The sequence below is a fragment of the Mixophyes fleayi genome, chromosome 1 (assembly GCF_038048845.1).
Source record: "Mixophyes fleayi isolate aMixFle1 chromosome 1, aMixFle1.hap1, whole genome shotgun sequence".
Classification (NCBI taxonomy): Eukaryota; Metazoa; Chordata; class Amphibia; order Anura; family Limnodynastidae; genus Mixophyes; species Mixophyes fleayi.
In genome coordinates this window covers 206738567-206752725 of record NC_134402.1, presented here as the reverse complement: position 1 = coordinate 206752725, position 14159 = coordinate 206738567, and the positions used below count along the sequence as shown (strand labels likewise).

General features: G+C 42.8%; 1 protein-coding gene across 4 annotated transcripts in view; it reads left to right on the top strand.

Moving 5' to 3' along the window:
- The window catches only part of TJP3 (tight junction protein 3), a 195587-nt gene that overhangs the window by 107965 nt on the left and 73463 nt on the right, over positions 1–14159 (top strand). For all 4 annotated transcript variants that reach the window (XM_075204819.1, XM_075204817.1, XM_075204820.1 and 1 more), the window contains 3 exons: positions 436–544; positions 655–874; positions 959–1146. In XM_075204819.1, coding sequence (XP_075060920.1) covers positions 436–544; positions 655–874; positions 959–1146 — 517 coding nt within the window. The remainder of the gene's footprint in view (positions 1–435; positions 545–654; positions 875–958; positions 1147–14159) is intronic.

Below are 14159 nucleotides of genomic sequence, written 5' to 3'. Positions count from 1 at the left end.
TTTATCTCGGCACCTTCTATGCAAGATGTCAGCATAGCTGGATGAAGAATACAATGTAAATAATGTGGCTCTCTAGGGATTCCTACAGAAGGACTTCTAAATAGAAGAGGTTTATCAAAAGCGGAAAATCCTTTTTACACAAGTTTAATTATGGGGAACATCTAATTGGGAAAAGCTGAAGGAAATTATCATTGGCATACCTCCCAAAAGTGCCAATTTAGAAGGGACATATCTGATATATTTGAGGGCTCTGTCCCACAATCCTGTTTAGGACAGCTTTGCCTCGTGGGTGCGAATTTTTTTTTATATATTTTTTTTATACTTGGATCATAAAAATGAGTAGAAGATCATGGATGAAAAGGTGCTTTAATCTTTAATACTTGTTAAACTTCTCTTTAAAAAGTGGAGATATGATAAGACGGTTGCCATTTACAGGTGAATGAGACCAGTTTTCACAGCTTAACACGAGAAGATGCTGTACAATATCTAATGCACCTCTCGCAGCATGAAGATGTCATATTACTGACCCAGGGCAAAGAAGACAGTAAGTCAGACAAAATGTACTGCAGCTGTAGGTTGTGCAGAACATATATTTCCCTATTTGTGTTGGGTTGTCATTGCTAACCAGTTCATTGCTAACTATTTCTGCTGTAGTTTACAGGAAGATGGTAAAGTCAAATGTAGGTGATTCCTTTTATATTCGTACACACTTTGAGTATGAGGCAGATACACCATCTGGCCTGAGCTTCACTCGAGGTGAGATCTTTCATGTTTTGGATACAATGTACCGTGGGAAGCTTGGGAGCTGGCTTGCTGTCCGTGTTGGCCAAGATTTGAAGGAGATGAAGAAGGGAATTATACCAAATCGAATTAGGTAAATTATTTCTTCGTCTTTCCCTGTTTCTCTTTCCCACTTCTAGTTCCATACACTCTCGGCTCACCATCTGTACCTTTTCAGGGCAGAACAGTATGCTAACCTAGAGAATGTCTTGAAGCCTCAATCATCTTCAGGACCGCGTGCTGAATTTTGGAAGCTGAGAGGTTTGAGGGGGGCCAAAAAGATATTGAAGAAAAGTAGGGAGGATTTATCTGAAATAACTAGCAAGGCCAAGTATCCCCCCTATGAGAAAGTGGTACTACGAGAAGGTAACTTGACACTAAACTTAAACTCTTTTGTATTTGTTTTTTAAAGTAAACTTCTTGACTGTTGGGGCCCTCTCTTTCCATAAGTAAACTAGTGGGAATAAATTAAAAACACTGCTTTATATTAGACACAATAAACTTTTGGGCATTAAAACCATTAACTGAAATAAACATAGGCATGAATACTCATACATATAAAGTGATATAAGTGAATGCATCTATACGCATAAGGTGACATGTTGACCACTGAGTAACACACAATTTATAGAATCTTGCAAATATTTAATAATTATAACTTTGGAATATGTATTTTAATACTAATGTCTCTATCTTGAGAGGTATAAAATGATTTGACTTCAACAGAGACAGGGTCGGACTGGGCGACCGGGGGGCCTGGCTTTTCCCCGGTAGGCCCCGACCATGATCGCTCCCCTCTTCGTTGGTGGGGGGAGCGGGTAACGTTAAAAAAATAATAAAAAATACTTGCGTGACCACGGTGCTCCCTGACTCCTCTCTGCTCCGTTCGCACTGAATGTCAGAAGCAAGGGGGGGGGGGGGGGGAGTAAAGGCAGCATGGCAGAGAGTGAAGGGGGTGCACAGACAGCATGGCAGAGAGTGTGAAGGGGTAGCACAGACAACATGGCAGAGAGTGTGAAGGGGTAGCACAGACAGCATGGCAGAGAGTGTGAAGGGGGGCCACAGACAGCATGGCAAAGGGTGATGAAGGGGGGAACAAAAGCAGCATGGAGGGCGGAGTGTGATCATAAGGAGGCACAGCATGGTGATGAAGGGGCACAGTAGTGTGTGTGTGTGTGATGGCACAGCGGCTTGTGACAATGTAATGTGTGTGTGGTAGGTGGTTGCTAACTAATGGGTGCTATTTTGTTTGTGGGGTGATGGTGGGGCAATTAAATTAATAGTCCCCACTATAAAATCTAAGATGGGGTGGTTTGGCTGCTATTGAATGTGGGGCTGAGTTTGAGGATCATGAGCTCTATTTATTAAATGTGAATGTGAATTATTTAATGGCAGTGATGGTTACGGGGAAATTGGTATAATTATTATACGTAAATGTTATTAATTTATTGCTGCGGCTGTCTGGAGGGAGGGAAATAGTATTCCCATTTAATAAATAAACCTATTACTTTATTGTTGGGGCTGGAGGAAGGCCTAAGTATTAATTGAGAGTCCTATTGATTTAACGCTGGGGCTGGTTGGAATTTTCTAAATTTTTTTACCCAAATGGGGCCCCCAACATTCCAGGTTTCAGACAAGCTGCAACTAAAGAAACCAGCAGCCACAGGTGGTGAAAGTGACAAGATCAGGTAGGACAGTATGTCAAATGTTCTGAGTATAGTGGGACAATCCCGATTTTTGGTGACTTTGCTGCCCAATCTAAGGGGTAGGTCAAGACTGTGTATTCTTTATTTACACACTGCATTCTTTATATAGGACACTATGGTGCTAGCTGTCCTTCGTGGGCTGACCACTCCCCCTCTAGTGTCTGGTCTCACTTCTTTGATGGCTGGCCACACCTCCTCTGGTGGGCCCTTAGCATTGCAGTCCCCCGGTGGGCCCTTCATTACCCAGTCTGACACTGAACAGAGATAAAACATAACATTTATAATGGGAGGGGCAAGGAAAAGACAATGTTGCTTCACCCTCTCTCCAGTCTAGGGACACCACCTCTTTGGTTCTCATTGATTGGTTGTTCTGTAGATAGATAGACAGAAGAACCAACCCTTTATTACTGGAAGAAGGAAATCATGATACTTAACAGTTATACACAGCCAGTGTCTATTTTTTTAGGTATGACTTTCTAGTACTGTGTAGGACCGCCTGAACATCCTGAATTCTAAATGGCATAGATTCAACAAGGTTCTGCAAATATTCCTTAGAGATTCTGGTCCATGTTGACATGATAGCATCACACAGTTACTGCAGATTTGTCGGTTGAACATTCATGATGTGAATCTCCTTTTCCACCACATCCAATAGTGCTCTGTTGGATCGAGATATGGTGACCATTGGAATACACTGAACTCATTGTCATCTTTCTGGAACCAGCTTAAATTGACTGCAGGAAGTAGCCATTTAAAGATTGTTAGGCTGAGGTAGGGATGCACATAGTCAGCAACAATACTCAGGTAGGCTGTGGCATTTAAACAAGGCTCAATTGCTATTAAGGGGCCAAACATGGGCCAAGAAACTATTCCCCATACCATTCTACCACCGCCAACCTGCGCCGATGACACATGGCAAGTTAGATCCATGAATTCATGTTGTTTACGCCAAATTCTGAACCTAATATTTGCATATCGCAGTAGAAATTGAGATCTGTCAGACCAGGCAGTGTATTTTCCAATCTTCGTCTGACCAGGTTTGGTGAGCCTGTGCCCTGGGGGAGGTGTAAAAAAGACCCCTGCACCATATCATTCACCTCCTCCCTGACTGATTTCAGCTGTGTTCTGAAGATCAAGGGGATAAAGAGAGGTATGTGACTGACTGAGTCCTGGGGGAGGGGGAGGTGCAGGCCCAAGCAGCATCATGCTCTCCCCTCCCTGACTGATTTCAGGTGTGTACTGAAGATCAGACACCTCCATGAGCTATGCACTCCCCCTGAATGATTTACTCTCCTCTGTCTCTGCAGCAGCAGGTTAATACTGCTAGCTAGAATGGAATTGCATTGGAAATATGTCATATATTTCTACTTAAATTCTGTTGAGTTTTATTGTCTATAGGTACCTTGTTCACTTTTCAATATTTTGTACTTTGTATCGGCCTGTTTCCTACTCTTTTTTTTCTTTTCAGATTGGATAAAGAGAGGTCTTGTCCTAGTGACTCCTGGGGAGAGGTACAGGTACAAGCAGTATAATTTACACTGCCCACCATATCATTCGCCTCTTCCTTGACTGATTTCAGCTGTGTTCTGAAGATCAGTCTAAACCAGTCACTTTATCAGCAACCCTGCTGCTTCTTTACCTGTATCACAACTCATAGACTAGAATACCTGCTAACATTGGCACAGCTCTAGTAGAAGGTGCAGAGTCTAACATGCCCCAGGTCTACTCCAGGAACCCCCCCCAAGGAGGTATGGGTTTTGCCTGCAGAAGATGTGCAGGTCACGGTCCTTCCACTGAGCCGTTAGCGAGGTACAAGAGAGGGAGGGTAGTCAGACTAGCCGAATCAACGTGCCGGCAGCGGAGATACACTGGGGAAATCCAAGAGAATGGTTAGACAAGTCGGGACAATATGGAAACACTGGAGAGCAGGAGAGAAGTCAGAAACAGCCAAATGGTGCACAGGAACTTTGGAGCAGGGGGTGACCCAATTCTCTGGTACCAGCATGGTCTGTCTTAAATAGCGCCAACTACCAATAGAGCGGCGTGATGTCAGCGGGCGTCACCGGAGATCCTGATGGCGCTCTGTTGCCTAGCAACAGGATGCGCGCATGTGCAGCAGAGACGGCGATATTGCTGGAAGTATTAAGTCTGGTTGCCAGGCAGTCAGACGTAACGGGGGGAGAGGAAGGGGGGGAATGAGGCGACCGCCCCAAAAGGAGTTGAGAGACTGCGCCTGACAGTGTACCCTCCTTCTCAGTCTGTTTAAAAAAAAAACTGAGTAAACGGGGAGCGTCCAAATTTTGTTTGTCCACCCAGGACCTCTCTTTCAACCTGAATCCCTTCCATTGAACCAGGAATTGTTGGCAACCATGAACAGTGAGGAAAATCAGGATTCCACTAATCTTATACTCCTCACCTGAAGAACACTGCATGAGTGCAGGACGAGGCGGAAGCTGGAAGAATTCGTTGAGCACCAATGGTCATAACAAAGAGATGTGAAAGGTGTTGTGATACCTGAGAGGGGGAGGTAGTTCCAGCTTGTAGCAGGCAAGGTTAATAACCTGTGAAATAGGGTAGGGTCCAATAAAATGAGGTACCAGCTCAATAAGAGGGTACTTTGAGCTTTAGATTTTTGGTGGATAGCCACACCTGATCATCAACAGAGAATTGGCATAGGCCTCCGATGATGGTCTGCAAAACACTTTGTAACGTTAAGTGGGTTTAAGCAACTTTGCTTTAGTATGAGACCAAATGAGCAAGAATTTTCGTAGAAGAGAGTCAGTAACAGAAGAGCCCGAGGAAATAATGGTCTGGAAGAATAGGATGACTCCCAAACACAATAAAGAAGGGGGAGAATCCAGTAGATTCATGCACATGATGGTTGTGTGAAAATTTGGCCCAGGGGAGGAGCTGAGACCGATTGTTATGATTTTCAGAAGAGAAGCACTGAAGGAATGTTTTGAGGTCCTGGTTTATCCGTTCTGTTTGGCCGTTAGTTTGGGAGTGATAACCAGATGAAAATTTTAAGTCTATGCCCAGATTTTTACAAAATGCTCTCCAAAAACGGGAAGTGAACTGGACACCACAATCAGAGATGATCTCCTTAGGACATCCATGGATCCTAAAGATTTCCTTAACAAAGTGAAGAGCTAATTGAATAGTAGAGGGCAAACCACATGATGGGATAAAGTGAGCCATCTTCGAAAACCTGTCTGACTACCCAGATGGTATCGAGTCAAACTCTGGAAGGAAGGTCTGTGATGAAATCCATCAAGATGCTCTCCCAAGGGGAGTTAGGAAGAGGTAGAGCATGAAGCAGGCAGGCAGGAACTCTTCTAGAAGTGTTATGTCGGGCACAGATGGTACAAGCAGAGATGAACTTGCGAATGTCTGAATGAATAGAGGGCCACCAGAAATGACGGCATAACAATGTTTAGGTTTTCTTTAGCCCTGTATGGCTAGCAACGTGAGAAGAATGGGCACAACGTAAAGCTTTAGGTCTCAAATAAGCTCCCAGGAGGGATTGACCAGGAGGAGGAATACTGGTCATGACTCTGGTGAGAACTAACTTGGGGGGGGGTCGATAATAGGTTGGGGCTCCAAAAGAATCAGATGATTGGAATTATCAAAAGAACGTGACAATGCATCTGCTCGACTGTTCTTGGCCCCGGGGCAAAAAGAAGCCCTGAATAAATTGTCAGTAGTAGTTGGAAAAAACGATAAATCTTTGAATAGCCTTAAGGCTCTGGGGCTGAGGCCAGTCCAGGATAGTGGAAACCTTGGCAGGATCCATCTGTAACCTTTTGCAGGACGCAATGAAACCAAGGAATGAGACTTGAAACACTTCGAAAATGAATTTCTTCAATTTACAGTAGAGCCGATGTTTGCACAGTCTGGATAAAACTTCTTTGACATGAGCGCGATGAGAGGAGAGATCGAGAAAACACCAGAATATTGTCTAGATAGACCACTACTGAAGTGTACAGTAGATTTTGAGAAATCTCATTGACAAAAGTTTGAAAGAGCAGGGGCATTACAGAGACCAAAAGGCATCACAAGATATTCAAAATGTCCATATCTAGTGTTAAAAGCAGTCTTCCATTCGTCTCCTTTCCGTATTCAAATCAAATTGTAAGCTCCCCGAAGGTCAAGTTTAGTTAAAATCTGAGATCCGCTAATCCTGTAAAAAAAGTCAGAGATCAGGGATAGCGGTTCTTGACGGTTATATGACTGAGTGTACGGTAGTCAATACAGGGATGCAGAGACCTGTCTTTTTTACAAAGAAAAACCCCGCTCAGGCCGGGGAGGAGGATTTTCTGATGAAACCACGTTGTAGTTTTTCAATGATGTACTGGGACATAGCTTGAGTCTCAGGCAGGGAAAGTGAGTAGAACCGTCCCTTTGAAACCTTTTTAGCAGGAATCAAAGGCATAGGACAGTCACAAGGACGATGTGGAAGGGTCTGTTTTACTGAAGACGCCCTAAAAAGAAGAGTATGCAGAAGGAAGAAAGGAGTCTGCAGAGAAGTAGTGGCAGATGATCTGAGTAGCTGGAGGAGAAACCAGAGGTGGACATCTTAAAGGACATTTGGTCATGCCCAGGAAGTAACCTGGGGCCGATTCATCAAGGAACGCAAATGCACACGCATCTGCGTTGCTTACTTTGAGTGACGCAAACAGGTATGCGAGTGAAATAAGCACCTCAAACAGCAAAAGCACACCCTCTTGTGGTCCACTACACTTAAGGGACGAAAATAAGCAGTGCAAACGTTAGAAAACACACCCACCTGCGGATCTTTAAACATGGTACAAGCACAAGCGACAGCTCTCAACTGATTGACGACAAGCTAAGCAATGTATACTTCACGCCCACTGTGGGAGGGGCCAACAGTTTGTTTATACACAACACAAATGCCTGGGGCTTATTTTTACGAGATAGCTCTTTACTCATTAATCACTGGCAAATAACAATGATGTGCAACACTCTGAACGGTTGTTTTTCCTTTGCTACTAATTAGCGTAATACACACTTTTAACAAACACATTGCTCACGATCTTTGTGTTTAGGATTTCAAGTCGCCGTATAGTGCGCAAAATGCATGGACATGGCTACATTAAAAACACATGAATAACGAATATATCAAAATGCATGTGGTGTAAATACATCTTGCCTTTTCAGCAAAATGCATAGCATACTCTTCCATAAAGGATACACACAAGAGTATATACAACCTCCACACAGATTAAGGGTTTGTCTGGATTAAAACTCATGAGTGACTGAATGAAAAATGGGACAGCTACCCACTAGGCCAACCTGAGCTTTAAAAAAAAACAAAAACCCAGACAACACCAACAATACAGCATGCGTGCTTCACAGGCAAATGACAATTAATAGTACTCCTCATTCTCTTAAATTTCAGTCAAAAAACAATCTCACAGGTAGCTCACTCGTTAGCACTTTGGACTCTCAACACAACAGCCACAAGTTCAAATACAAACCATACCCATAACTAATGTGTGGACATTACTGTGACACAATGGTTTCATTTTTTGTTTGAAATTAGTTAAACACGTTCAACCATATTGTAAAATATGACCTCTCAATTATCCTGTATTGTAAGAGAATCATTTTTGGGAGGGAAATTACGAAAAGCCTCCCGGCCCACACTTCACATGCTCATTATGTGTATGCTGACATTGATTTCTATGAATGGACTAAGGGGGGGGGGGGGGGGGGGGGGGTATACGTTATGTCATGCGCTCAACTTTATCCAAACAGGACGCTCACCACACTCCAGTACCATGGAGCTTGGCAATGTTTGCACTTCTGCTTTACACCACTGACGCCACTTCTGGGTACACTTTTGATGTTCTCTTCAATGTGTGACTGGCTTTGCTTTGACACTTGAATGTAACCTTGGACTATCACTACAATGACACATGATGTTGGGAAATTGTTAACTAGCTAGGGCGTTTGACCTTTTTGCACTTTATCCTGCACACAGGGCCTACAGATGCAATACCTCTTATAGGGGTGGATTGTTCGTGGAGGGCACATGTTCATTTTGGATTACATGCAAACAGCAAATGAGACTTTTCTCTGCTAGTGAAATGATGCTGGACTTCTAAAGAAACCATCTTATTTAATTGTTAATTTTTTGGGATTATTATATCAAATTTATTTTGTCCTTACACCCACATGTAGGAGAATTAGATGAATAAAGAAACACACCAAGGTTGTTCTTCTCTAAAATTTTATATACATTTAAGAAAAAAACAAGTATAAACATATTTACAAGAATGTTTGAAACTATTTACAATAAAACAATTTTATACAAAAAACTAATCATACATTGTGGCCCAATATGCTATTTTGGCCTCCAGCTCCTCCACGCATTTTTGCTGCTTCTGTTGGAGCAGCTTTATTTTGGCCCATCCAGCTGCATGCTCTACATTCTGGTGTGGGCCAGGGACAGGGTGGTCTTAACAGCATTATAGGGCCCAAGGCAAAGCACTACAGTGGCCCACGATCTACACAACCACTCACAGGAAGTTACAAGAATTTGGTATCGATTGGAAGTGAAAATAAAAATTAACAAAATACTGACAAGTTGACAAGGCGATCGGCCACTTTTGTGTTGCCCTGCCCTGCGTGAGCATGTGTTATGATGGCTCTGTCAGTGGTTTGAGTGGTTAAAGACATTTACATTTGTAGGCCCATTTAAACCTGTGACATTTAGGTCACCATTTAATCAACATGTGTGAAAGCAGGGTTTTTCCTAAAGGATAATGGACATCTCAATCTTAGGCAATTATGTCCAGCAACTACTTACTATCTCCAAAGGCGTCTGTCTCTTGCCTGGCCGATGCTGCCTCCTCTACATTCTCCTCCTCAGCCAACACCGACCGGCAGGGCCAGATTTACCACTAGGCAACCTAGGCAATTGCCTAGGGCCCAGCGGCCCCCAGAGGGCCTGCCCAGGGCCGACGGTGAGACCACTCTTTAAAAATGTGCCGCTACTTATGGGCCAGTGCTATATGCTTGCTCCCCGGGCTAAAGTCTGCCAGCCAGCCCCTAAATAGGGGAATAGGTTATGCTAAAAAACTATAGTGCTATGGATTTTTTCAGGGAGGGGGCCCCAAACCATTATCTTGCCTAGGGCACATGAGGTCTAAATCCGGCTCTGCTGGCAGGTGCACCTGGTCCTGCTCCTCCTCATCAGCCTCCACCGGCTGCTGCTGCGGATGTGCATCCGCATCCACCACCACTGCTGGTGCCGCCTCCTCCTCCTCCTCTGGCTGCACCACTGGGCGCCGGCGTTCCCAGCGTGCACGGTCTGTAGGAAAAACAACAAAACTCATGTTAACACATTCACCAGCTTTATAAACAATAGTATTATGACACTCAGCTCATCATACATGTTTATTAAACGTTGCATTGCCAGCAGACGTAAATATTACTTACTACCAACGCAAGGAGCTAAACATGATGAACACAAAGCATTTCACATGCCCTGTCACTAATATTTGTATTTTGCATAGAGATGTTGAAAATCTCAGTGGCCTAGTGGTCACCACTTTGCTCTCACAGCACTGGGGTTAGCAGTTCAAGTCAGTGATAATTTTGCCATCTGTGTGGAGTGGTCCGGTTGCTCAATACTTCCATGTGTTGTCTACCACACTCCCCAAACATACTTCTGGGCCGATCATTTCAGTTTAGGAGAAATGGACAGTAGGGTGATTTGAAATGTTAGTGAATGTTTGAAGTCTGCAAACTCCCATGGGGCTGGTAATGATGTCAATTACTTCTCTCTGTGCAGGATCACTCAATTAGTGGATGGGTCTAAAAATTAGTGAATGTTGACTATACTTTGGTTAACACCCTTTGTTGGGACTACCTCACAGTGTAAGTAGTCAGTTATTTAAATAAAGATTAGCTATATCTACTACACTCTATAATCTATGCGCACCTTATGGAACCGTAAAAACATTGGTTACCACTAACTACAATACATCTGCCACTCCAAACTATTTTTAAGGTTAGACCAGCAAGTTACACCACTCGGGTCAAGAGTTTGAAAGGCCGATTCAAAATATCACCCTTAATGTTCTGAGGTTTATATCAAATCCATTTAGGACAGTACATTGTCACCAGACAAATGTACGAGACAGGAGGCAAAGCATTTTGGCTGCACTGGAAGTGGGAATAACTTTATAGTGTGCTTCTACATTGTTATGTAGGCCTGGTTAGGTGTTTATGGTAAACATATATTCAAACAGAGGCAATATATATGTGTGTACACGGGTTTTTGCCGATTACTAGAGAACTCACTTCTTCTTATCTCCTGGCGGAGTTCCTCCAGGAGCTGGGGCTGACGCCAGCGGAGGTCGCACCAGCGGCGCTGCAGTTGTACAATACTGCGACTTTTACTGTAGCGCAGCCGAATGTACCTGCGGACCCTTTGATAGGCCCGCAGCTTCAGCTCATTCGAGCAGTATCGCCCTGAGGGCACACTGTCCATGCCCTCAGTGAGGACACAGCGCTCATGGCGGCTGAATATTCTTGCCCTCATTTTTCTGCATAAAATACTCCTCTGCAGTATTCAGCGCTCTGATTGGTTCTCAGAGCACGTATGGGTGTGCTCACGTCACACGCGGATCTTTCAGACACCTGTGTGTGTAATGGTTGCCTCTCCCACCAAAAACATGGCGCCCGTCACGGATGAGACAAGTACTCTATGCTTTGCAGTGAGGAAACATTAATGTACACCTGGCTTCTCAATTAAATCAGTTATTTAATCCCACTTGTCCCTTTTTCTTCTCTCCTGCAAATTTGAAATTTCACTGAGCAGGCTCTGGCATACTGTGGACATGACAGTTTTTTTGGGCCAGAAATTTGCCCAAAATGTGTAAACATTGTTATTACCAAATGGGCCTACCTATAAATGCATGTTATTGATGTGTTTTATTGAGTATACACATACAAATACCCATTAGGCATAAGTGACCAATAGGAAGTTTCATGCTAACAAAAATAAATAACATACAGTGTATCTGACCAATTGTAAGCATCAAATCCAACCCCAGTGTGGAACTGAGCTCAGAGATACTATGGTAATGTGTACTAACAGAATTTATTAATAGTGTTAGTGTGGGTTTGGCTAGGCCACACACTATGGGGGGACATGGGGATAGTAAGTAAATCTTACACCATATAGTGTCAGTTTTGCCCTGGTGGTAGCTTAGTTTGGATGCTGTCATCACAAGGTGTTTGAAATGGAGTATACATTTGTAGTAGGGTAATGGCTTTTCAAAGTAGAACTGTACAAATGTTTGGGGAGTGCTTTGCCTACCTGTCATTTGGATTGGAATAGCTGTCTTTGATTTGGTGCATGCAATTTTTGGACTCTACATCAAGTGGTGTCATGGTTGTGCATAGTTAACATTAGCCCTGTTGGTAGTGCTTTCCTTTACAAACCACAGTGCCTGTTGTTCACAGGTTGGCCATGCAGACATAGCATATTCCTAGCCTATTAAGTACTTAGCCCCACCAAACTCTGCTTATTGATTGAATATAATTCTAAATGCACCTTTGTGTCAACCACTATGTTTGGCCTGGGGTTTTGATTCTCACTACAGATTGTGTGCCAGTGTTCAGTACTTACTGCTTGCCAATATAGAGTATGGCCACTCTGCTGCGTGAGGAGAATTACATTGTGGCCTCAGAGTGGTATTATGGGTCACACGTTGAAAGTATTTGAGCTACTACACGATAGAGCAGGCATTGGTCTTACTTGACACAAAATATGTCCAACATAGAAATTACTCACACACACTACTTGCAGATATTCCCAACACGATTGTGTTTTAAGGTTAGCTTTTTGCAAGCCCCATTAGTAATGTGAATGCTAGTGCAAAATAACTAATTCTTACACCCCAATCCAATATGAACATTTTAGTTCACATCCATAATACTTGTACCCCTGAATTTCAAGGCCATAAAATACACAATATGACAGGTGTGTTGAAACTAAAAACCTGATATTTCACACACATTACTAGGCTTCAAAGTGGGTATATGTGTGCTGCTGCAAAGGAACATTGCATTACTGCACCAATACACAATATAGCTTAAGTGTAACACCCAACAGTTCTGTCCAAAAGGGAAATACAAAATTATGTGGAGACCAACTCCAACATATGCAGAACTTGCATCTGACACAAAGACCTTTGCCTTGAATAAGTGGACTTTGTGTGTAGCATTTGTCTGTAGCCACAATTCCAAATAAAGCTGTGTGATTTGCAAGTGTTTTTTGGGCCTGTTGGTTTCAATAGGTCCTAGTCTAGGAAGTGTGGCAGCCAATGCCTTCAACATTTAAGAAACACTGACAGGGGTGTTTTGGTCATCTCTAAGTGCACAGACCATGTTGAACATGCACAATACCACATTCTAAAATGTGCCACCCAAAGAGACTATACTAAATACACAAATATCTCTAATATTAAAGGTTAAAACCACTACATATAGTGTGAATTCAGGGGAGGGCCATTATGTGGCTAATGCCCCAAAAACCAAACATGCCATCAATATATTGAACAAGTAGACATGTGCCTAAACATGCCCCAAAGGACTATGTATGGATCCTTGTGTATGACAATACAAAGCACAGCAGTGTAGTAGTCAGCAGATACTTGATTGGGAGTGCTTGATGACACTCATGCATGGTCACATTTATTGTTAACAAACATGATTCTATAGTTGCAGCAGAATACATAGCAAATAAGACAGTGGTCTGTGTGCCCAAGTTACTTGCATCAAGATTAGACAATCTGGGCAAAGTCAAGAAACATAAGCAGCACTAGAGAAATACTTCAACATGTAGTGACACATGAACTGCTAAACTCCAAAAGGCACACCAGCTTGGCCTGTTAAATGTAAAAACAAGACATTGCTTCAGCACGATTAGCTCACATACAACGTATAAGAATGTACTTAATATATGCCTTGGTGCACATGAAGGTGTCCCCTGTAATATAACCTGGAAAGTGTCTTGTAAGGTTCAATACATTACTCTGTAATACTGCCTTGTGAGTTTTTCCTATAGCTTGATTTAGCTGTGTGTTTTGCATCATTTGTGCCTTGAAATTCCCACCACAAAATAAAGTTACAAAATGTGCAAATTGCCTATTGTGCACAAGCCACAGCACCAAATGAACCTCACCAAAGTACTGTTTTTGTGACAGTAAAATTTCGACCAGCAACAACCCTTTACTCTTACATATTAGTCAAAACACGATACTTTCATTCATCCACTGCATTCCCCATGGGCACATCCTCCCAAACATTGGGACAGCTGGTGTTCCATATTAATCTACATCATTTGTACACAAAATTATTTCTTGCCAAACCTCAATAGAGAGTGATATTGGAAGGGAGATTTTGCAACAGGTGCCTATAGTACAGGAGCAGTTATCTAGGTAGCAAGTGACCCAGAAGAATCCTGTGTCTAGATGGACAATGGAGTGAAGGATGTGTAGAGTGTTAATCAGTGTCCAAAGCAGCAAAGAGTTACAATCGAATGAGTATCTCCAAAACATTCTACATAACAATTGGGGATAATACATTTACAGTAAGCAACTGAAACATTAAAACTATTAAAAAAAAGTCCTTTCT